General features: G+C 38.4%; 1 protein-coding gene across 3 annotated transcripts; it reads right to left on the minus strand.

Moving 5' to 3' along the window:
- Window positions 1–14,219: 14,219 nt before the first annotated feature.
- Window positions 14,220–20,577, minus strand: LOC131980956 (spindlin-Z-like). Of its 3 annotated transcripts, none has more exons than XM_059345251.1 (5): window positions 20,470–20,577; window positions 19,775–19,816; window positions 18,221–18,480; window positions 16,620–16,853; window positions 14,220–15,459 (listed from the first exon to the last, which is right to left on the minus strand). In XM_059345251.1, exons 2-5 carry the CDS (start codon window positions 19,792–19,794, stop codon window positions 15,254–15,256), a joined length of 720 nt encoding a protein of 239 aa, XP_059201234.1. In that variant the 5' UTR covers window positions 19,795–19,816; window positions 20,470–20,577; the 3' UTR covers window positions 14,220–15,253. The 3 variants fall into 3 exon arrangements, with proteins under 3 accessions (XP_059201234.1, XP_059201236.1, XP_059201235.1); XM_059345253.1 differs by having other exon boundaries at window positions 20,390–20,497; XM_059345252.1 differs by lacking the exon at window positions 20,470–20,577 and adding an exon at window positions 20,217–20,461.
- Window positions 20,578–24,956: the final 4,379 nt, after the last annotated feature.

A 24,956-nucleotide genomic window follows, 5' to 3' on the forward strand; every position in this document is an offset into this window, starting at 1 on the left:
TTCACCCAGAGCATGAAAAATAATGAATGTTCACCGCCTCCCAAAGCGCCAACACCTCTGCTTGTGCCCTGTGGCCTCTCCAAACTCGCTCACACACATTTAAGCAGCAAATGGATTTTTACTATTTAAAAAAACAGCAGAAGGATCTTAATACAGGAAGAAACGGGATTTAAAATGGTTCTGCTCCTGTGGCTTTGCTAGAATTTACAGATATAAATCAGGTAATATTGAAAACTGCCTTGAATACTAATAAGACGGACTGAAAAACACCACTGGTAATTTAATGACTAAAAAAATGAAAGGTCATTTTTGTAAACGTCTTTTTTTCCATGTGATGAAGATCAGGTGCTGTGGGCCTCTGTGACTCAGTTTCTCTTAACGTCAGAAAGCCTGAGCCTTTCTCCCCTTCAGACTCCATTATAATGTCATCTAAATAACATGCATAGTCCATTATAGTGATCACGTAAATCATCTGAATGGAAGACATTCACCATAGTCTTCCAGCTCATCTGTGGCTCTCGGTGGGCAGATGTTAACATTAAGCCCTGAAAGCAGAGGGAAGGACAGAGGGGGATTGCTAATATGCATAATCCTACCTCCTGATGTTTCTATCAAGAGGCACAGAGTGCGATGTTCGTTATACGACTAAAGCCTCACAACACAGAGAGCAGGATCTTCCCCCAGGTTCCTCCCTAAGCCCGACTCTTGAGTTGTATTGATAACCAGCCGACACGGTATCAAAGGAACAAGGCTTTTGTGAGAACTAATGGCTGCAGCCTCCCAGGCTTCTTTTTGACCATTTTGTCAGAGGACAGAGAGGGTCACTCGTCTGCCTTATTCACAAATACGCTCTCACCCCAGCAACACCTTTGCATTAATGAAACAGGGGATTGATTGATGGAGTGCTCTTCCAAAGCCTGTGAACTGTGACGAGCTGTCAAATAGCAGGTGTCACAGAAGATGCTATGATGTAAAGAGCTTAAAAAGGGACGCCAGAGAGGATCAGGTGTGCCTGATTGTCTTTAGGCTTTTGAATATTTTGGTAAAATGTCACTCAAAGAGATAGGTACCAACTACACTGACTAAAAAAAGGGGAAAAAACAATCAAAAACAGACTCAAAATCAACCCACGTTTCTGCAAACCACAGATCCATTGAATCTCAACACTTTTTAAACACAAATATGTTGAATGTGAATGTTTCTGATCTCATGCATGATGAAAACCCATTCTCATTGTGAAACGGTGAATCGTGGCAACACATTGAAAACCTGTGATGATTGCTGTTTAAATACATTGGTAAAGGTTAGGCAAAGAAAAAGGTTAAAGTTAGGTAAAAAAAAAAAAAAAAAGAAGAAGAAGCTGTCTGCCTAATAGGAGACCTATGTGACATTTAACAACACATTGCTTCATCACTGGACAAAAAACTTGTCAAGTCTTTTTGGTTTGCTGAAACATAAAATGTCAACATATTTTGCTGTATAATACACCAACCAGCTCCAGCTCCTAACCACAAAGAGACACAAAGCAACTACAAAAAGGAGCAAAACAACCAAAGACAAAAAATGCTACAAGAAAACCCCCAAAACAATTACAAAATGACAATGCAAAGAGACACAGTACCACAGAGAAATGCACAATGACTACAAAGAGACTCAAAACACCAACCAAAAGAGGCTAAACAACTATTAAAGTTTTTGTATTGCTAGTATGTGGTGGGGCCTTTTGCATGTCTGTGCCCAGGGGCCCATTTTTTTTCATAATCTGCCCATTGCAGCAGGAAACATCATTGACAAGGTGTCTTTGTTATTTAGTGTCTTCCTTGGAAATGAAATTAAAGTCAGACTGTCCTTATATTGAGCCCTGCTGTGATGAGAGCTCAGTTAATTCAAAAATTAAATTAATTTAAAATAAGTGGTTTCCAGTTTTTAAAACAGCAAATAAAATGCTCAGTGCAGCTTTGAAACTATGAAGAGTTTCTTCCTTTTCTGTGTATGTCACCAGAAATGAAATAACTAACAGTTGTTAGATGAAGCCCTAAAATAAACATTTGCATTTCCGACATAATACTTGCATGGAATTATGAGCATAGAATAATAATATGTAAGTTTTATTTGTACTTTTATGTTTTTCTTTTGACTGTGATAATATAATGCTGTACAGTTTTACAGGCAGTGCTGTACTGGAAGAAAAATCCATGGATATAACATCCATAATACCAAACCCAAACTCTTAATTGCACATTTGAATCATACTCTTGCACCCTACCAGCGTAAAGCCAAAACTAAACTGTCAAGGAGCTTAAAAACAATGAGTAACAGTAACTATTATGGCTTTGGGACATAATGCAGGAACAACCTATGATACTGTTGAGCTCCGTTCTGGAGACCCTGCCATTTGGGTTACAACTGCCTTTAGATTTGAGAACATCAGTTTGTAACAGCCACCCCCTGCTTAAATGTACATCATTTGGCTTGGAAAAATCATGATACAGGACTCTTGGACTCCTCTTACCCTGCCAATCATCTTTTTAGCCCCCTCCCTTCTTTTAAAACACTGAAAATATGAATACATCCCATATTATTCATATTGGAGGTTACAGTCTGGTTTCAGAGCACTTCATTGTACTGAGACAGTTCTTGTTAAGGTCACTAATGATCAGCTGCAAGTTGCAGTCACTGCTCAATTTTAATTCTGTAATCTCTGACGCAGTCAATCATAGTGTCCTCTTACATCGCTTGGAGACTTGGGTAGGCCTTAAAGGCTCAACTTTTAGCTTGCTACACTCACATCTCTCCAGCAGAACCTTTAACGTCTCTCCCTTAACTCTACCTCCTTGAGTTGTGGTGCCCCACAAGGCTCTGTTCTTGGTCCTCTTCTGTTTTCTATGAAAATGCTGCATCTTCGCCAGATCATTCAAAGTCATGATGCGCGTTACCATTTCTACTCCGATGACACTCAGTTATATATGGCATTAAAACCCACAGATCCAAGCAGCCAAGCAACTCTTACTTATTCACACTCGGATATGAAAATTTGGATGCCCCAAAATTGGCTTAAACATAATGAGGCATAGATCATTTTTCTCAGCCCCTCAAATTTCACCAGCTCTTTTGGTGCAAATCTTGATGGTCTGTCAAATAATATAAAGCAAGCTGCAATGGGCAATATTAGATTTTAACCTTTTGATGATCGAGTTAAAAATGTTGTGTGTGTGTGTGTGTGTGTGTGTGTGTGTGTGTGTGTGTTTTCAATGGGTGAGCTACAAAAAAACTATCTCCTTTTATCTATTGTTGGCTTGATTGTCACAATGCGCTGTCCTAAGGTATCATCCAGGGTTCCCTCCACCGTCTCCAGTTGGTACAAAATGTTGCTGCTCGACTCATTACCGGGACAAAGAGGTATAATCACATCACCCCTGTGCTACACTGGTTCCCTGTTAGATTTCAAATTGATTTTAAAATTTTATTGCTCACTTTTAAGGCTTTAAACTGCCTTGCTTCTAAATACATCTTGGATTATTGACCTGGTTTGTGCCCTCGTGACCATTAAGATCCTCGGATGGAGCCCTGCCGGTTACTCCCAGGACAAGCTTTGTGACAAAAGGTTGGTCGGGCTTTTGCTGTTAGAGCCGCCACACTATAGAACCCTAAGACATAATTTTCTTCTTTTAAAACTCTTCTAGAAAGGTTTATTATTGTGAAAGCTGATATTGTTTTTATTCCTATTGATTTGATCTTATCCAGTTTATTGTCTCTACTTCTTCTGTGCTCCTGTCCTTTGACCTTATTCTCATCACCTTTTCTGTTTTTGTAAAACACTAAGAAAAGCGCAATATGAAAAAGTTTCTTATTTTTATTTCATTTTAATCTATGTATAAAGGTCTTATCGTTAACTATGGTCTTTTAAGTATTTAACCATTTGTCTTTCATGTCTCTGTGGTTACTATGTGTAATGTCTATGTTTTATGTGAACTAAAAGCAGTCAATTATATTAAAATAGCAATAAAGCATTGACTGTTGGAGAAGATCAACAGGGCTTTTAGTTTGCCTGAACATACTTGAAACATGTACAACTCTAACTGTGTAAATGTATCAGCACAGGTTGAAAATTGTATTCAGCCCAGTTGTTTTTTTTCAAAGCAATTAATTTTACCATTTACAATTTGCACAGCCCTTTAGGTATGTTACACTCCACTCTTGTTGTTTCCCCTCACCAATTAATTTGATGCATAATCTTGATCTGCACAGTTCAGGTTTAATTCAATTACATGTGAGCTCCTCACCACAGGTGCTCAGTCTTTTGCACACTTGGGACACACTATTTTAATTTAGGTTTTTTTCTGTGTGTGTGTGTGTGTGTGTGTGTGTGTGTGTGTGTGTGTGTGTGGGTGGTGTTTCCTCGATCAGATTAAATGCACTGACATGAGGTTACAAAACTGTAGCTCCATTGATTTAACCTTACAGTAATCAATCCTTAAATAGAAACGAGGTATTTCCCATCGACATATACATCCTCAGCTTCCATATGTTTTATTCATGTGCACCCCTTAACCTTCATATAATGTAATTTGGCTGCCTGTTTGGGCCGCACCCTTAACAAGGTCTGAAGGAAAAAAAATCCACGTCAATTGGTCTCCCCTCGCCGTCGTCACTCCACCTCGTCCCGCCTCCTCCTTGTCTTCTCCGGGCAGCAGACGTATATAAACACGCTGATCCATCTTCCTCCAGCCTACCCAGTAACATCATGATAACCATTACGTGGAGCTCAGATGGGAGGGCGCAGCAGCCTCAGATCGTGGCTGATTTCAACAGAAACACTGACAGAGACGCAGCCTTGGCTACTCATCCAGCACACTAACATAATGTCGGCATCACCTGTTGTTCCGTCGACACACGGTGAGTCCACCAGCCTCAATCCTGCTCCTTTTAATAATACGCTATGTTATGCTATTCATTTTTGCAATATATTCATATGTTTGCATTGTTTTCCGCTCCATAATCGTTCCTTTTTTTTTGCACTTCAGGGTTGAAAAGCAAATATAATGAAGCAAAAAAAAAAAAAAAAGGCCTAAAGGGGGAAAAAATAGCTGTTCAAATCCCGACTGCGTTTATAGGAAATTAAATGACAACCCCTTCCTCCTCTTCCTGCCTCGCCTGGAGGGAGAAATGTTTATCATGTCGTCATGTTGAAAGAGCGAGAGAATAAAAAGAGACCTGACCTTTACTTTAGATCAGGAGCAGGTTCGCTGCACATTATATGTGTCAGATATCAGAGGTCTTTTGGCTTTATAACCTCCTGAGAGAAAACTTCGGTGCAGCAACAGGTGGCATGTTTTTTTCCCGGGCCGAGATGCTGAGGAGGAGATGGACGTGGAGGAAAAAGTAGGGCGTCATTCAGCACCGAGACAGTGGACAGCTCCCACGACGAGGACTACTCATTTCTCTTTAGCTGCCATCTGGACGGTTTATTTGTCGCTTTTGTGGCTTATATTTGAAATTGACATGTGTAGTGAAAATTAACATATTCAAATGTCCCTGCTGCTTCTTCTGCTGCTGCTGCTTGGAAACTAAATGGAGGATTTTTGATGCTTGAATGTGAGCCTGAAAGAGCAACAAATTATTGTTTTTGATCAATATTATATTAAAATCACTTCAGTGCACATTATTGATTATCTCTTCTGGGGTCTCCTCTTGGTCTAAATAGAGTGTTGTCTCTGCTCAGCACTCCTCTTTTTCTACTTTTCACTCAAGGACCCTTGCTTTCCCCCTTCCTTGCTTGCTTCCTCCCTTCCTTCCTTCCTTCCTTCCTCCCTTCCTTCCTCTCTAACACTAAACTGTCCCCATCTTCCCATCCCCCTCTTCCACTGACTCCCAGTCTTGTTGCATAGCTACCAGCTCAGAAACATACTGGAGATGCAGGACAATCTGTCTGTCTCTTTTCTCTCCCTCTACATGTGACTTATTGGGAGGAAAACATATCACTGAGTTTGACAGCCTGCATTCGCATTTCCATTATCTCAATCTAAATAGGGTGTAATTGCAAATTGTGCACAGCTTGGGGTTTCTGTTCATTGCATATGGTGAACAGCGTTTATTCTAAGTGCTGTGCTGTGATCCTCTCTGTTCCTCTCCTCCTCCTCCTCCTCCTCCTCCACCTCCTCCTCCTGTCTCCCTCTTTTGAGAGGAGCTGAAAGGTTGGCATTACAACAACAAAGGAAGGATGGAATGTCAACAGGCTTCAGAGAGAAATGGGTTGAGGGAAACACAGAGAGGGGAATTGCATGTTTCCATCTCCGACATCTGAAGTTCACAACCTGTCAACACACCACTAGGCAGTGGTCGGACGCTCTGCAACACCTGATGCACCTGCATATCCTGAAATGCTCTAAAACTCTGAGTGACATTGCAAAAAATCTACCTCTCATGTTTAACAGAGGGTTCAAACTGTAGTATGTCAAAGCTCTGTGGTGTTACAACTCTTTTCTTTCATTACAGAGTGAAGCAGTGGATGTGCAAACACATATGAGAGGCAAAGTGTTGGTGGTGCTGAGTGGAAGACTAGTGATTTTGTTGTGATGCTGATCAAAGAACAACAAGTCCCAGTCTGCCTCTCAGCACAAGCAGCGCTCTTCAGTCCACGTCAGCTTTAACCTGCACGGCTCTTCAATTCACAATGTGTTCATGTGTCAATGTCTGAGTATTCCTTTTAGCTCAGCTTCAAAAATATGTAACCTGCCCTTAAAAAACGCACTTAAAATGCTATGATTCATCTCTGCCTGCACGCCCCTATGTGACTGAGCCTTAATGTTCATTATTTACGAGCAAAATTGCAATCAAAAGCAGCATTTGAGCAGGGACACTCATGGCACTGAATCACGCACCATGACAACTAGGGCTGTCAAGTTATCACATTTTCACTACACGAGTATCGTGGCCAAAATAATCCAGGATAACAATATTATTACAATATCTATAGAAGTTATGAAGGAAATGATGCTGTGTGTTTAGTATGTTTTTTGGAAAATAAATGACACAAATGGAAATTATTTAAGAGACGCTGGAATATTTAGACAATGTTATGATATGTGTATTATTAACCAGAATTTCATTGTTTAAAATAGGATTATCATTAATACCAGTATAATGTGACCATAACCTCAGGGAAATACTGTAATAATGTTAAACAGCAGCACACCTTGTACAAAACAGGCTGAAATAAGGCAGTATTACTCATTTCACTTCCTTTCTAATTATTGATTCTACACTTCACTGCTTTCCAATTGTGCTACATAAATGTAATTGTTCATCTAAACGTTCATTCATTAATCTGCATTGGACTTTATTTCTTGCCTTTTTATATTGTTGAAATAAAACCTGGATTATATTCTTTCTCTTTTTATGCGTATTTCTGCATTTCCTCACGTCAGCACCAATATAACACTGAATGTACACACACACACACACACACGCACACACACATGCACACCAGGTAATGAGGAGATCCCAAAGACAAAAAAACACTGGTCTATTTGTCTTCTCATGTCCTACTAACTACACTTCATTCTCCACTTAAATATATGACATCCCTTAGATGACATGGCCTGCTGCCAGGAAGCTTTACTTAACGCTGTACTGTGTGCAAAATTGAGTACAAAGAGGGCAAAAATACACCCAATAAGAGACCTGCCTCACTCACTGTAAGGGACAGTGGGCAGAACTTCCGGTAGTGGTTTAGTTGTTACTTCAGTCTGTGTCAGAGCAGGTGAATGAAGTGCAACCAGCAGCAGAGGGAATACATGAATGCAACCAAATTGTGAAGATATCACATAATCAACTTTGCAGGCAATCATCCTAATTATTAAGGGAAGTGTTGGGAGGCTGCCCTGACTCCCTGCAGGGTGGCTAACACATTGCTATGAAGGAAGCCTTTAGTGTGATCTTAGTGGCAGTGCTAGGGGGCCATTAGGATGAGAAATAATTAGGGGATGAGTCTCACATTTCTTATTGTAATATTTTTTTGTTGTGCTTTTTATTACACTTCACTGCCTGAATTTTGTCTGCTTATGGTCGGGATGCAGAGGCAGGCCCTTTCTGAGCTTTGATTAATATCAGTCAACAGAAATGAACAAATATAAAACATATCTACAGTCACTAGAAAGAAGAAGTGTGGGAGGCATGCGCACACATAGCAGGAGACACATGTCCGGTAGATCCTGCTCTCTTCTCCAATGCTGGGGTATATATATATATATATATATATATATATATATATTACTATTACTATTACTGTTACTGTTACTATTACTATATATATATATATATATATATATATATGTATATATATATATATATATATATACATATATATAGTAATAGACACAGATGTACAATTAAAAGCCTTTGAACCACGCTGCATGTTAAATTCCACCAGCTGTGCTTAAATGCTGCATATAAAAAGCAGTGAGGGTAAGCACAATTATTTCTTAGAAATGGGGGATTTAAAACGTTTGGATGAAAGTGATGTAAAAGGCTCGAGGCAGCAGACATTATAAATTTGAAAACACACCACATACACCCTATCAGCCTCTCCCTCCCTCAGGATACCTGCATGAGTGACCTGACAGGATCCCCATTTTTGTTGCGCATGGCAAGCAGGGCGTTTAGAGCAGAAAGTCAAGCCTGTCTCAAATGAAAAAAAGGCATTATATTTATGTTAGATGCTATCAGATGAATGCAAAGTAAAGATTGAACTTTAAAGCTGGCTTGAGAAGCAAGATATATTTGAGCAACGTATTTTATCTCCACTGACACTAAAAATCAGTCCTGTCACCATCTCCTGTTAATAACACACAATGCTTACAGCCCCTTTCCCTCAGAAAAGCTTGCAATGTTTTAATTAAATATGCATCGTGGCTGGTCTCATTCACACTGCACCCTGTAAATCTCCAGATTGGCGGCATGCTGCTTTTTCATATATAAAAACCAGGGACTGGCTTCCGTTGCTAAGCAACACAAAAGAGTCAAGTGCATTTGTTTATTGGCCAATAAGAATGCAGACAAAGTTTCAAGGTTCTCCATGAAGGTCCTGTAATAATGTAACTCATAGGAAAAAAATGGAGCCGAAGATTCTCGAATAACAGCCTTTCATATCTTTGTATGGGAGTATAAATAGTGTTATGCATGAAGATGCTTCTGTCTTTCACAGAGCTCATGAACGGCTCTCAGCCGGTTTGGAACAGAGGTGAAGGATGGTCCATTCATTGTAGGTTGTAGCCTCACAGCCTCCAGAACATAAAAATAACTGCTCACCTCTTTTCTCTCTAAAGATGCTCTGTACATTTAAGGGGAGACACTTCAGGTGAACAGGGAAACATGTCAATTAATAGATAGCAACATGAAACTCCACAAGGTTATTACTTACATGAAGACAGTTATTATTTGTGTTACAAGTTTTCTAAAGAAAAATGTTATCCATCACAACCACAGTAAAAAAGTTTGGACACTGTGTAATGTAATAACAGAATGCAATGATTTCCTTCATTCAATTAAATACAGCAGACAGACAAGATATCTAATGCCAAACTGGGAGACGTCCCACCTATTTTGTAATTGCAGTTGTAAATATGCATCTGTAAGATGTCTCTATTTATCAGTCCATGAATCAGAAAATACTGTAATAAATATATATTTGCCTTTAAGATAAGATATAATTTATTGTCAATGTACAAGTGCAATGCGATAGGAGCTCACATAGTTGCAATAGAAATATTTACAGTAAAATGTATGAAAAATATTGAGAAATAGTATGTACAAACAGTGCAAGATAAAACAAAATACTACACAAAAATATTATGAAATAGGAATAAATGTTGCATAAATCAGGCTATAAATGATAAATTAACAAACTCCTCAGAAGAATTTCTTCAGAATATTGATAGTAGTAAAACTAAAAAGTTTGATTTCTATAACTGCTACTGAAGTGGAGATTTCTGGCTCAGAATTTGAGAAAAAACTGCCTTTAAAGACATGTATTGTAAAAAATCCATACATTTTGAAAGACACTACAGGCAAAAAGGATAAAATAATAAGATTGATGTTACCATGAAACTGTTGATCACTGACATTAAGACAATTATTTTTTTATATGCAAATGAGGCATTATGAAGTGCTATATTTTGGTGAATTTAGAAGACACCGACAGACACAAATAGTGTGCAGTTCCACTAGTTTGAAATAAGACATGTTATTGAAGTAAAGTAACCCAAAATCTCAAAATTAACCAGCATTAAAAATGTTTTTTGTCTGTACTTTCTCCCCTAAAAACATGCCCTGTTATCCAGCTCTCTGGGCCCCCAAGTGCTCCTGCCACCCACAGGACAGGGACAGAATCACACGTCAGCCATAAACAAGCACATATGGTGCTTTATTCATCCTGTTTTTCCTGAATTACAAATCGGAGCTCCTATGACCTTGTGGGAAGAGATGGCTTCACAGTCAAAGATACTTGAGTTTGTGATTATTATGTTTGAACAATGAAAGCAGCTGCCAGGAGTCCAGACAGATGGTTTCATGGAGGAAGAAAATGCTAGAGAATAGTGATGGATGTGTAAAAGGAAGTGCACAACAGGTGACAAATTGCATCAGACACATTCTCAAGAGCACAGACCTTGTGTAATGCATGTACTCCCTCCTCGTTGTTATTACTATCTGGGCACCCAGCCTGGCGTGATGGTATGCCAACTGTTCCCCCGCTGTCTGTACTGGCACCCATCACCAGCACCCTGGCACCTCGGAGGGACTCTGCGGGAGGGAGAGGCAGTCAGCAGTCAGCATGTGGCTATGTGTGTGTGGTCAGGAGGAGCGGGAATCAGATGAGAACATGTTCGCTCATCTTCAAAGCTGAGCTGACATTTGATGAGCTGATCAACCCTGTTATCAGACATCAGCTGCACCTCATGGCAGATTGCGTTTGGCATTAAACAATTACAAATATCAAAGGAGGGTCATCTCTAATATATTTTTTCTGGGTGATTAATAATTTACAATACTGCGTGACAAATAACTGCTTAAAATAGAGGAAAATAGAGGTATGGTGAATGTGTGCAGCATCTTTAATAGCTGGGGCACATGGGCACATAACCAAGTAATCAATAAGGATTATGAAAATGTTTAGCTCATATAAAGTGTCTACTGCTGTATATGGATGATGGTACTAAATTATCAGCTGTGTAATTTAATAGTGTCAGTTCCCCTAATTTCAGTGGCCTTTAAATACAGAAGCTTTTCAGGAAACTGATTAAAATAGGCTTCAAGAAACATGAAGCGGCAGAACAAGGGGGTCGAGTCAAACTTTATAATGTTGGTTACTTTTTAAAGCATGACACACTGATTGTTATTTCTTTTTTGTTATTTAATGTGTAACTATCTGTTTTTCACCAATATTATCTTGATTATTTTGTTGTAACAGCTTTTGCCTCGCTGGTAAACTAGAAAGCTAAAGGATCAAAGACACAATCTAGCTGATCAATAAGCTAAATAAGAAAGACAGGCAACCGATTCAGAGAAAGTGTCTGAACCGGTCAAAGCAATCTGTCTGCCAACAAAAAGAAAACAACTCTTTTCCAATGACAGTAGCTATAGCTACCCAAGGCCAATGAAACCAGGAGAACTGACACTATTAACTTACACAGCTGATAATTTAGTACCATAATCCATATACAGCAGTAGACACTTTATCGTATGAGCTAAAGATTTTCATAATCCTTATTGATTACTTGGTAATGTGCCCGTAAAGTGGGCTATTAAAAATGCTGCACACATTCACCGTGCTATAGCACTAGCTCCAAAATCATTAGAAGTTGCCAAATGATGCCAAATTACAAAACAATCAGTTTATTTTGTAATTTCTTTAATAGCAATTTTTGAAAACACATTTAATCTTCATTGTTTGTCATATTGTACCTCAGTTTAATCTGATATTGCTTCATTTCTTTTGAGTTGGGTTACTTGGCCGCTGAGTTTCTTTGGTGTTTTTATTAATTTCATTTTTTCATTTATCCTTTGTTTAAATCTTGAGAAATCATGATGTCAAGAGCACGGGGAAAACAAGTAAAGAACACACAGAACACCATTGGCAACTTAAAACAGTTACAGTTAAAAGCACTTAGTAGCATAGTTTTAAACCGGCCTATAGTAACCATTGTGTTGAGGTATTGTGGCATGTTGCCTATCAGGACTTTACGATTGAAAAGGAACCAATGCATATCTCATCTCACAGATAAAGATGTCCGTTCCACCTTGTTGTGTCACCAGTAATACCTCCAATAATATTGTCCTCCCACATGTCTTTATTGGTTTGATCAGCTAGGATATCAGTTTCCCTAATGCCTCATTGCATCAGGTCTGTTAGTTGAGTTAATGTCTGTTTGTGTTTGCCTTATTTTTCAGTATGTTTTGTTGATCTTTTTTAGGGGTCCTATAAGCCTTTATTCTGTTCTTTTAGTTATTTGGTTTTGCTGAACATCTTTTTGGAAACTGAACCCACCTTTTTGGACCTTCCTCGCGCCTTTACAGTTTTGCCAAAACAGGCTGTGCTCCAAACGGGAGTCTTTACAGCATGTGTTTACTGCCTGGTACAGAGAAACAGTTTTGGTCTCTATAGCTATGTAAATTCCAGATTCAGGACAACTATACTGGCCAGGCTTTCCAGCCTCCACCTTGACAGCCGTTTTTACTCTGTCCATACTGTGCTATAAGGTTTTCTTTTTTATTGTTCATAACATAAGAAACTCTTTGGGGAAGTTGGAGGCAAAAATGTAGATTTTACTAAAATATTTCCAATAATTTGACCGTTGCATTTGATAGATGGCTGCTTTGAAACAAAAGTTTTCATTCAAGCAACAGAATGCATGTAGAGCATCTATTCAATGTTCTGAAGTATTCCCTGCACTCAGCAAGGTCGAGGACAGATGTCTCTCAGATAAAGTACTTGTATAAAGAGGGGGTATTTCACATTCAGTTACACGGTCAGTATGCACATACAGCCTTCAGTTAGTTCCAATAATATTCACAATCTGAATGGGTCAATTTAACCACAGAAAAATATAATTAGAACATAATGCTGGAGGTCACATCTTGGATTATGAATTATAGTGAAAAATACAGCCACTGAATAAGAGGCGGACAATGCTATGCAACATGTATGCTATATGACAAAATGTGTTTACTATTTGACTGAACTAATGTATTCTACTTGCAACACGGTGGACCTCATTCACACAAATATCAACACAAACAGTGTTTAACAATAACTCCACGCTGAGGCTGTATGGGTATTGTTAGATATTTACAGTTGAGACATTATGTCCGACAGGCTATTAAATCGTATGAATTACCGGCTGAAAAATAATTCATTGTTCAAATCTCAGAGCTGGTTTGCTACTTTTCAAGTACTCTGGATTCATCCACTATTAAAATAATACAATACCAAACTTGGTATTGAGATCTAGGATGACTAATGGAATGAAGTATTAGCTAACATTAAGTCTTGCTCGATTAATGCAAGGCTTCAACTGAGCCAGTACAATGTAGTTCATAAATTACATTATTCTAAAACCAGATTAAACAAGAGTTTCCCTAATGTCTCTCCACTGTGTAAAAAATGTAAACTGCCCGAACTTACACAACTTTTGGTCTTTCATTTTCCAATGGTTTTCCTCTGCCTTTAACATCATTGTAACACCTGACCCTGAAACTGCTCTATAAGGATGCTCAAATACTTTGAAAAACTTGGATTTTAACGTACGCACTGGTTCATGGTATGATGCTTGCTAAGAGATGTATCCTGAAACAGTGGAGGTCTGATTTAGCTCCCAATTTTAAGACTTGGTCGAGGGAACTCATAAGTATTCTACACGTGACTGAGACTGAGAAAGTTTCTGGTAACCCTCTGAAGTTCTCCAGGATATGGAGTCCAATGCTAGAGCATATTAACGACCAATGATACTCTCTTTGCTATGGACAGTTGTATAGTGGAGCAGATGACACTGCTGTGACTTTTGCCCCCGTCTGTGTCCCTGTCTATTGGTTTTTTATTTATATTTTTTCAATTTTCTTATTACCGTTTATGTATTTGTCATTGTCTACTTGTCTCTTACTTGATGTAATTTAATTTGAAAATGTTCATAAATGAAATCTTAAAAAAACAACTTCACACAGAATCCATTTTCAAGCATCTTTGTTTTACGTTCATAAAAATGTCTCCGATTATATTTACAGAAAAAACATACTTAGGGTCACAATGAACAATATTTTGAGGCCTGAATATGTCATATCACATCATTCATTTTTTGGCAAATAATAAAGACTTCAGTCCAAAATACTAAACATTGTTGGTAGCCAATTTGAACTACATAAATAGTGTGTAGCATAAACACTGCTGAAACAACATGACATCAACATCATCAGTATTTTTCATATATTATCATAATGTAGAAAAGTTTACAAGAAGAAATAGAACAAAAATATGATAAATGACTTTTTAAGAATAATCTGTGTTTTACATCCATGATGTGAGACGGTCGAGTCTCATTAATGCCGAAACACTTCAACTGAAATAATATTTCACTGCGATGGTAAAATTAGTACACTGGTCAAATGAATATTACTTTTATATTCAACAACTGAGGGCTACCCAGTGACACACAGAAAGCACAGCAGACAAGTTTTGCCAAAATGTTACCAGCAGCACAGCCAGATATTCCAGATGAAATAAATAGCACAGGCATATAAAAGTGAAATGAAATACAAGTAAAACACAGAGGTATAGGTAAGAAAGCTTAATTATTTTTTCTTTGATGTCTTACAAAAAGTATGAATTTGGAGTTTGAAAGTTGCACTATACAAGTGTGATTTAACCAAAACAAACGTCTAGCTCCATTTCAGCTGCTGGGCTATACATCCAGTCTCAGACCTGCTTTATTTACACTGAAGAGGACCCAACAGTCATACATTAAGGTCAACTTAAAAATTGAGAATCAAAAACCAAAATGTCTGGTGGAGTGAGAATGGAAGAAGCCTCTGGAGGCCAAAACAATTTAAACAAACAAACAAAACAAAAAAAAGACGGGACTTTTTAATCTTCGGCACATCGTCTCCTGCTGGAGGAAAAATGAAATTTGTAACACTTTCACAGGTAACGGCGGCTCAGATTAGAGAGGAGCCGTCAGCTGAAGAGGATACCGGACAGTCAGTACTAGGTGGTCTTCACCAGATCATAGACGTGAATGTGGACGTCATCGTCATATTTGATGTAGTATACTGTGGGCTTAGCTGGGACCTGGTAGATGACCAAGCCCGTCCTCTTAAGACCGTTATCTGTGACGTACTCCACCTGTTTCCCCACGAGGCTCTCTGGCTCCTCACCTGGTTTCCTGTCTGCTGGCAGCAGGTGTTTGTTCTCTGTCAAAGAAAGAAAGAATAAGACCAATAAAACAGGAGCAAGAAATCGCTTCGTTTATAGCTTTTAAGCAGCCAACGTTGAAACATTTGCAGACAAGAAAAAGCTGCAATGTTAAAGGGATGGTTTTTATTTTTTTAAGTGGGGCTCTTTGAGGTACTTTATCCGTAGTCAGTGTATTAACTACAGAAGGTGGCGGGCTGCACACCCCCAGTTTGGAGAAGCAGGAAGGAGAACCTGCCCGGAAGCTAAGCAATGTACTGCTGAGGATGTGGGCAGAGGCAAAACATATTTTAGCAAACTAAAAAAAGGTTCACCTAAAAAAAAAGATAGCCCTGTATAAATTTACTTGGAGGGAACTCAACTGCTCTCTCCAAAGCCACCAGACATCATAGACAAAAATAGCGATTTTACCTTTCAGAACACGGGAGTTGCTGTTCTACCCCCACCCTGATCATTTGGTTTGTTTATGTTATTGTGTGACTTTGGTGAATTGGAATAAACCCTTTAAAAACACCAAAGTCACACAAACAAATACACTGATCGAGGCAGCGGAAAACCAGCAGCTTCTGTGTTCTGCAAGAACCTTTTGTCAAAGGAGTCTGGTGTCCTTGAAGAGAGCAAAGATAATGGTCTAAGTTTGGGTTAAGGTTTTTTTTCACATTTTGCTTAGTTTTCGTGCAGATACTTTTGTCTGCTTCTCCAAACTGCGAGTGAGCTGTCCACCATCCACTGTAGGTAATACACTAACTGTGGATAAGTACCTCATACAACCCAACCTCAACAAAAAAATTTGAAGTATTCCTCTTACATAGTAAATTATCTACAATTTGAAGTTGAACCTTGTCCCCTACCAAACATGCCTTCCCCAGTTCATTTATTCACCTCTGCTTGTCTCCTCTAATCCCTTATAGATAGCATTGTGTCTTCATGATAACACATGAGTGCCCATACCAAATTATACTCTCTTACTCTTGAGTCAAGCAAAACTCTGCACAAAATGTTCAGAAAAAAAAGAAGGCGGAATAGAGATTGGAGTGTTTTGTAATGCTGACTATGTAAATTTGTCCTGCTCTCTTCCTCCCACCTTTTCCAGGAGCATCTGAAATATGAAACATTGATAGTTTTATGCAAACAAACAATGAAGCTCTCGCTACTGTACCTGATTCAGGCAGGACACGTAGATCTCCGTCCTTGTAGTCGTCCCAGAGCTGGTACATGTACAGGACCGGGTCCTTCTCGTAGGTAATGTAGTACCAGTGGGTCATGATGGGAGCACGGGACAGCACCATGCCTCGCCACTCGTTTTTCTCGCCATCCTCCTTCTCGAACAGATGCTCCACAGCCCGGCCCACCAGCTCCTCCGCCCCAGGAGGAACCTTTATCTTATTATTCACTGCAGAAAGAAAACATTTAGATAAGCCTGTTAACTGGAAAATTGTATACATCCCAAAAGGGATTTTTCTTAATATTGGCTTTATTTTAGCTCACTGCAGTAAATAAGTTTACCATTTAACACAGAGTGTCGCGGCAGCGAAACGTTTGCTTACTTTGGATTACGTGATTACTTAAGAGTTTACGATATCGGAAGAATTCTAATGGTTACTCAGAGCTGCGAAGTTGCTATTTAGAGCCAATATGGCCCCCCCGAGTGACCAGGGGTCATTTGACGTTTGAGGCGGTAGAGGGAGGAGCCGTGGGAAGCTGGAGGTTCTGTTGATGAGACCGAAGCCGCTCACCACATCAGAGATGGAAAATACATTCCCGCATTCATTCATTTTTTGTAAGGCTTGATGATGAATATTAAAGAAATAGCTCAAAATTAACACAAAAGATGAACTTCTTCTGCCAAGTTCAAGGCCCATTTGCACAATGATCTGGACTCAGCATATGCCTTGACTTTGTGACATATTTGTAAGTCTCAATCTGTCCATTTTTTCCCAAAAATCTCACCAGAAGTACACGGTCACCCATAAAGATGGAATAATTTTGTTTTCAGACATAATCCTCTGTTAAATGTGGTTTCATTTTCATTGTGATATGTTTGGAAGAGATTGAATAATAAAGTTTTGAGAAGATATACACTTTATCTGTCAAGAATAAACCACATTGTCCCAATCATTTCATGGAAAGAGCTAAAAAATATTTTATTCAAACTCTATTGGCGACCATGTATTTTGTAAAAAAAAAAAAAGAAAAAAAAGTGATGTTTGTTGAAAATGTACACTTTATTAATACCAATAGGGTAATTCACCTTTGTTCATTTACTCCTGCTAAGACATACCATTTGCAGTTTGTTTTGAGAAAAAAAAAAATCGTAAATCAGGTTTGTTGTGAAATAATGAAATTTATTTTCAGGCCATATTGCTCAGCCTTATTATCTACTTAGAATGCATTCATTCATACTCAGAACCATGAAACATGTTACTTATTTTGCACCTTTCAGCCAGCAACAATGGTGTATTTAGAGGAAACAAAAGAATAACTGGGTAGTAAACATTAGCAACGATAGTCACCACACCATGAGAATAAGAAAAATACCAACACAAACGGGAAATCTTAAGAAAAGGTCATTATAGTGCCGATAGTAAAATGATCCCCGAGATACTGAGAAACACACAGTATAAATAAATGACCAAGTGTAACCGGAGTAGTTCCCCAAATTAAAGAGCTAAAAATATCACTTCTCAGTATTTTAGTGTATACAAATTCACACCCAAGCCAAGCAGAAATATGTCACTCATTAGACAAAGTTACACTCACCGACTTTCTCAGTCAACACCTGCAGGTTGGACACCCGGCTGTCTTTGAAGAGCTCGATGCCATACACGCAGTCAAAGCCATCATATTTGACCATGTAGAGAGAGCTGTTCACAGTCAGGCGCTCCAGGACGGTGCCTTTCCACTTGGTCACGTTACCCTTCTCCCTCCAGGTGTGCTGAATCCTGCGGCCCAGCAGGTTGTCAGGGTCTGGGCTCAGGGTCGACGCCGAGCTTTCACTCAGCTCTCCACTGCTACGCTTCCTGTGAACATGAAGGGAATGAGCTTCATATTAGCATTAATGTCATAGATGATAATCTGTATGATCAACTTTTTAAAATTATTTTATGATCTTTTCATTCAATATTAGTGTTGGCTTTTTGTTTTTTCCAAGTCGTCCAAACAGTGAACTCTTACAGGTGCATACATTATATATTAATATTCATAATTGCCATGCTGTCCGGAGGGCAAGTGTCTCCACTTCAAAGTGCTGCAGCTAAATCATTTACTTTTTATAGTCATACACTTTAGTCAAGAGTTTCTGGCAGACAACAACAATGTTGACACATGCATAAAGAGAGATATGGTGATATAGGTTACCAAATGAAAAAGATTAAATAGCATGAATAAACTTAACAAATTAATTGGATTTGAAAATTGTTGCAAACATTTGGGACTCAAGAAAATACATAATATAGGCATTTTGACTTGACATTTTAATGCGGAAAAGTTGCATGGTACCCCTTTAAGAAGAATACAGGAAACACTTGAAATAAAGTTGTTAATAAAAGTTATTATGTTTACATAATGTCATTCTAGGTGCATAGATTAGTATACTGCCATACACTGACATACAACATTAATATAATCACACTGTTAAAATGATCGCCTAAGTCATTTTTTGTCAAAATCGTTTTTTTTGCCTAAATCATCTCCTCATGATGCCGGCCACCTATGGTAAAATCACCTACATCCTCAGTTGATCAGATCATGTGATTTTACCCCTTTAAGATCATCACTTCTTTGACAATGTGCCACATTCATAAGTATCAGATAAAAACCCAGCAAAGCGCTAGAGGGAGATTGTTTAGTTATCAGTTTAGTTTATCAGTGTTTTATTGTTGACACTATAATTGGTAACACTTTACTCTAAGGTGTCTACATAAGAGTGACATGAGCGTGTCATAAACGTGACATGGGATGTGTCATGAACATTAATGACACTTTGAAGTAACATTAATGCTCATGATACTTGTCATGTCATGTTTCTGACAGGCTTGTGTGACTCTTATGTTGATAGACACCTTCAAAATAAAGTGTTACCATATCTTGCTTAAGTCACAAAGGCATGTTAAAAAATTGCCTAAGTCATTTATTTCTCTTAAGTTACATACTTTACACACAGTGTTATTACTATGCCAATAGCCATCCTTTTTGAGTGAAATGATCAATAAATATCATATGTTACACTTTTGGTGAAGTTTCTTGTGTTTCCTGCAAAACTTGAAAAAATGAGTTAGGCGATTATTTTAACAGTGTGACGATATGTGATCCTACCTGCCCCGTTTCTTTGACATGTTTCCATAAATTCAGACAACCCTGTGAGACACAAGACATTTGAGTTAGTGAATATAACAAGACCAGCTGACGCTTACTTTCTCCTCTAGCCTTAATTTATATTAATTTATATAGTTTTTCTAGCAGTTAACAGACTTGTATCACCCAGCAGGTCGCCCTCCTGAGCTCAGCCATGCAAATTAGCCAACAGACCCGCATTACCGGATGTAAACAACGTAACTGCGACAAGCCCAGTGCTAATGCTAACTAACGTAGCTCAATGCTAATGAAGACTACAGGTTATATATAATATACGAGTACATTTAAGGCAAATAAATGAGTAACCTCACTGAGACTGGCTGAATAAATGTCTACGTGTCGAGTGTCGTCGGAAATAAGCGCCTACAGTGTGTCTAAAATAGGAAATAGCTAGGTAGCTTACGTTAACAAATCATTTCAGTCACTCTTCATCTTAAATGAGTAACATTCCTGAGAATTTGGCTTGTACATCTCTACAAATAAGCTAGCTGAACAAAAGGAAATGCATCGCCATGTAAGCGCTGATTTTGCACACTGGTTGTAGCTTCTAGATTAACGGACAAATTATGGACTGACCATAATAAATTAACTGATATTTTATATCCGATCGACGAGCTCAATAGGTAGGAGCCGGCAGAATAAGCTGTTTGCCCTACCTGATCAATAATTTCACATGTGTTTGTCTTTGCTGAGCAGATTCCACCACCTAACTAAGGTAGGCTAGATACACGGAAACGAGCCTGATATGTGGACTACAACTACCAGAAGGAGCTCGCAGCTCGCAAAGCACTCTGGGACTTGAAGTCAGTTGTGTGTGTTTTAGTGCAATGGCGTTTATCTTTATATCCTAGTGTTATCACCTTTACACAGCCCGGTGTTTTATGTGTTTTCAAACAATTGGATATTAATATTATATATATTTTAGATGTTTAGGATGTGTGGTGAAGCGAAAAAAAGACCTAAAACTACATTTCCCATAATTCACCAAAGATCAAACCTAGATCAAACCCACATTTTTCCTTGAATCGTAGACTGCCGCACATTTCCAATTCCTCTCTTTCCTCAACACCATGTAAGTAATAATTACAGTGACGGACGGAGGTAGATGTAACAACCTTTAAAAAGCAAACTATTTAAATACATTAAATATATATAAAGTCTCTGAAGTGATAAAAGGTTAGGTGTAAATTAAGCCTACATTTTTATACAGATAATTTATTCTTTATTTATAATTTATTTTGACAAACCATATGCATTTATTTGATGTCTTTACTTGGGGCAAAATTAAAGCATGTTTTTAACTTCTTTTTTTTGTTAGCTTAAAAACACACTATTTGTATTTTGTGTCAGACTATAAATATGGAAATTATGGATGATAATTATAATACTGAAGAGCAAAAAAAAGGGCACACAGGAAGGCATTATTTAGTTGATGTTTTTATAATGTTTGTAACTATTGCCTCCTGAATTGTGGCATATTTAGTCTTTAGCAAATATTGCTCCTTCTGTTTTTGCCTATTTTTTTTTTTAACCTATTTGCCTATATTGTCTATATTGTGATTTTGCAAAACAAATTAATTACTTGTGCAGTCCTAGTCCTAGCATTAATTTTAAATAAACAAATAAACACCTGTATGTGTTATTTGAATGTCTATTAGTCAATCATAAAAACATGTTTTGAACCATATCTAACTATACCCAACCTCATCACATATTATAAAACACACCACACAAAGAGCTTTGCCATTTGAATGCTGTCATTAAAAAAACTGAGGGAAAGGTGGTCTTTTCTTGTCGGTGAAATGTTAATTTCTACCACTAGATGTCATACTAAACACAAAATCTCCGCCACAGGCCTCTTACAGTAACAGACTTCAGATGATGAACTGACCAGTGTGGAGAGTGAATGATGCAGTACCCTTGGGCGCCTGTCTGACAGCTTTTTCAGGGTGAAAGCTTTTGGTTTTATCTTGTGCCAAACCACCTGTGTGTGCGTATGACTCACCTGTGATGTGGAGGTGAATAAAAACACACTGTGTAAACCTTAAACTCATGTTCCTGGTCATCGCAAAGCAAACAGTTGTAGTCATACACATATAATAATGATTGTGGCAAATAAAATGTTTCACATGGCCTGTTATTAATTAGTTATTAATCTGTTTATGTTTAATCCTCTTATTTTAGTATAAAATACCAGTACTTTAGCTCATAGATACCAATTTACCATACATAATATATATTTTATGACCAAACAAACAGTAAGAAGACAAATACTCAGTTTCTGGCAATTTATGAGTTTACATTTTACAATTAAAATCCAACACATGGTGGTTGTTTTGGCAGTGTGAAAGCATTTAGACCTTCAAGTTGGAAGATTCAGTTTACAGAAACTGAGCAGTTAGTTGATTTAATTAATAAATATGAAAAAACTAAAAATCTGACCTCATTCCTGTCAGGTCCAAATTTTGTGATGGGGATGGTAAGGATGTTTAGGGGACTAAAATAATTTTGTTTGGTTTATTTACACACATATGCACATATGTAAAAAGTAGAGTAAGTAGGTAAGTAGAGTAAGAATTAAAAAAAAAAAAAGTGAGCAGGAGAGGTTAAAATCCCAAAACAGCTTTTAAAGACTCCTTGACTATTAAATAAAAATGTAACCTAAAATTAATAGAAATAAAGATTTTACATAGAAGTTTGAATTACAAGTGGAGATGCATTACAGTGAAATACATGATCAAACTTTGCTAATTAAAGATGTTTTTTGAATAACAGTAAAGTACAGTCTTGGCAATGGGCCTGATTATGATGTATGTATGTTCAAACTTCAAACAAGTAAAAGCATTTTTGTTCAGTTAAATCTTGTCAGCACTTGTTGAACTCATTATAAATCAGCCACTCATGATCTAAATTCCCCTCTGGCTCTTCAGAAACAGTTTCCTCTCAACCAGATGTATTAACAAGACCATTTCACCCAAGAGAGAAAAAATTGCTGTCTTCCATTAGCAACCATGGCGGTCTGAGTGGTTACAGCCAAAGTTCACTCTCTCTGATAATCAAATGCTGGATTAAAACAGTTTGACCACAGATATGTCAGATGAGTTCACTGCAGACGGAATCACTGCGAGGTGTGAGTCAGTGTTGGTGCTCTGCAAAGCTGACAGCCTTCAGGAGAAAGTCAGTGTTGTATCGACACAAAGCTGTCCAGCGTCCAAGGTTGCCTCCTCTTGTCCTTGTTGTTGTCACAGCAACAGAAAAGGCCTGGATGTTAGAGAAATGGGCCGGCTTCTTCTTCTGTATGTTTTTTGTTACATTTAGTCCCACAATGCTGTACAGCAGCCGTTCAGTAAATTAGTGGAGGTCTCTCAGTTTTCAGGGCGAAAGGAAGTCAGGCAACTCAGCACATTCCCAAAACCAGTTGTTGCATCTCTGCCACTTGCATTTATTTATTTAAACTGACTGTACTGCTGTTGCAAACCCCCAAAATATAAATCCTTATTACTCATCTGTGACTGACATGTTCTGCTTGCAGGTTTCTCCAGAGCTGCCATCTGAGGGGAGCCCACAGCGGCCCTTTCCCCCGGGACACCATGAGAATACCGTCTCCAAAAATAGAGGTCTCCTCCTCTCCTTTCCAACTCTTCCGCTCTTCCAGGTATCTGTCGCTTCCATTTATGTTGCTGGTTAAAGGGACACACTCAAACACACACACACACACACACACACACACACACACACACACACAGATGTGAGTTGCACCCCGCTGAGAAATACTGTTGATGGTTTTTTGTCAGGTGTTGCAGGGAGATTGCATAGCAGACTTGTAAAGTCAACCCAAGGTTAGTGTGTGTGTGTGTGTGTGTGTGTGTGTGTGTGTATGTGTGCATTGATTAGATAAATCTATTATTAGCAACATCTCTATGCAACCTGAACTACGGTAGCTTTAAAAGGATGGCATATTATGGCTGTATCATACATGTCTGGAGCTAAACCAAACTTGATTGTGTGTGTGTGTGTGTGTGTGTGTGTGTGTGTGTGTGTGTGTGTGTGTGTGTGTGTGTGTGTGTCTGTGTGAAACAGGGTGTCGGGGCTAAAACAGAAAAGCAGAAGTGTGCCGCTGATTTTTAATTAGCAGGGTTCTGTTTCCGTCTGGATCACAGCTCACCTTTACACTGAAGACAAGCTGGCAAATATGAACATGTTTGACAACAACTCTGAGAGCCAAAATCTGGCCCAAAATATATTATTGTGATTTGGATTATGAACAGTTTCCAGAGACTGTGATGACAGTAGATACAGAACAACACATGAGCATGTGTTTTCGTCTGGCTGCCGGCTATTCCTGTGTTTTCTTTCATGTTTAGATGAAAGCTAATTCCCCTTTGGTGCTGAGACGGTTTCCCATGTTTGATTTTTACTTTTCAATCAGAACTAACTGTCCCTGGAGAAATGTTATCCATATAGAAGTGTGGGAATATATTTTCTAGACTTTTCACAAAGAGGCTCACACCTGCCGTTAGCTCATCTTCATGTACTCTGTCTCATAAATTCAACTCCCAAAAGTCCAAATTCACTGTTTCTGTTGAGAGAATGAATCACCTTCAATCCGAATGTGTGTAATTTAATCTCTTGGTACATGTGATGATGAAGTGCTGGATCGTCAGGTTGACAGTTGGATCTCCCTGAGGTGTTTCGCCCGTCTGTTCTTCAACTCGTCCACAACTAATGTGTGAACATGTGAGCCCATAAGATTTATTGGCCCTTGTCTTGGACAGTGTGCTGGTTTCATGAGCAGGTTATGGAACAACGGGCCCCTGGGCTCAGATGTAGGGCCCCGTATTATTTCCTACATAGGAGCAAGACACACACTCTGTGGTGGTTTTGCTTCTTTTTTTTGTATTTTTTTTTATATCTTTTTGTGGTTGTTTTATGTTTTTTTCTGGTCTTTTTATGAATTTTTGTAGTCAGTTTGTGTGTCTTTGTGGCTGTTTTGTAGCTTTTTATTGTTATTTTGTGTGTCTATGCTCTTGTTTGGCATATCTTTGTAGTCACTTTGTGTCCCCTCTGGTCTTTTTGTGTATTTGTGTAGTTGTTTTGTGTCCCTTTGTAGTCATTTGTATTTATTTGTGATTGATTTGCCATG

Source organism: Centropristis striata, chromosome 11 (assembly GCF_030273125.1).
Source record: "Centropristis striata isolate RG_2023a ecotype Rhode Island chromosome 11, C.striata_1.0, whole genome shotgun sequence".
Taxonomy (NCBI): Eukaryota; Metazoa; Chordata; class Actinopteri; order Perciformes; family Serranidae; genus Centropristis; species Centropristis striata.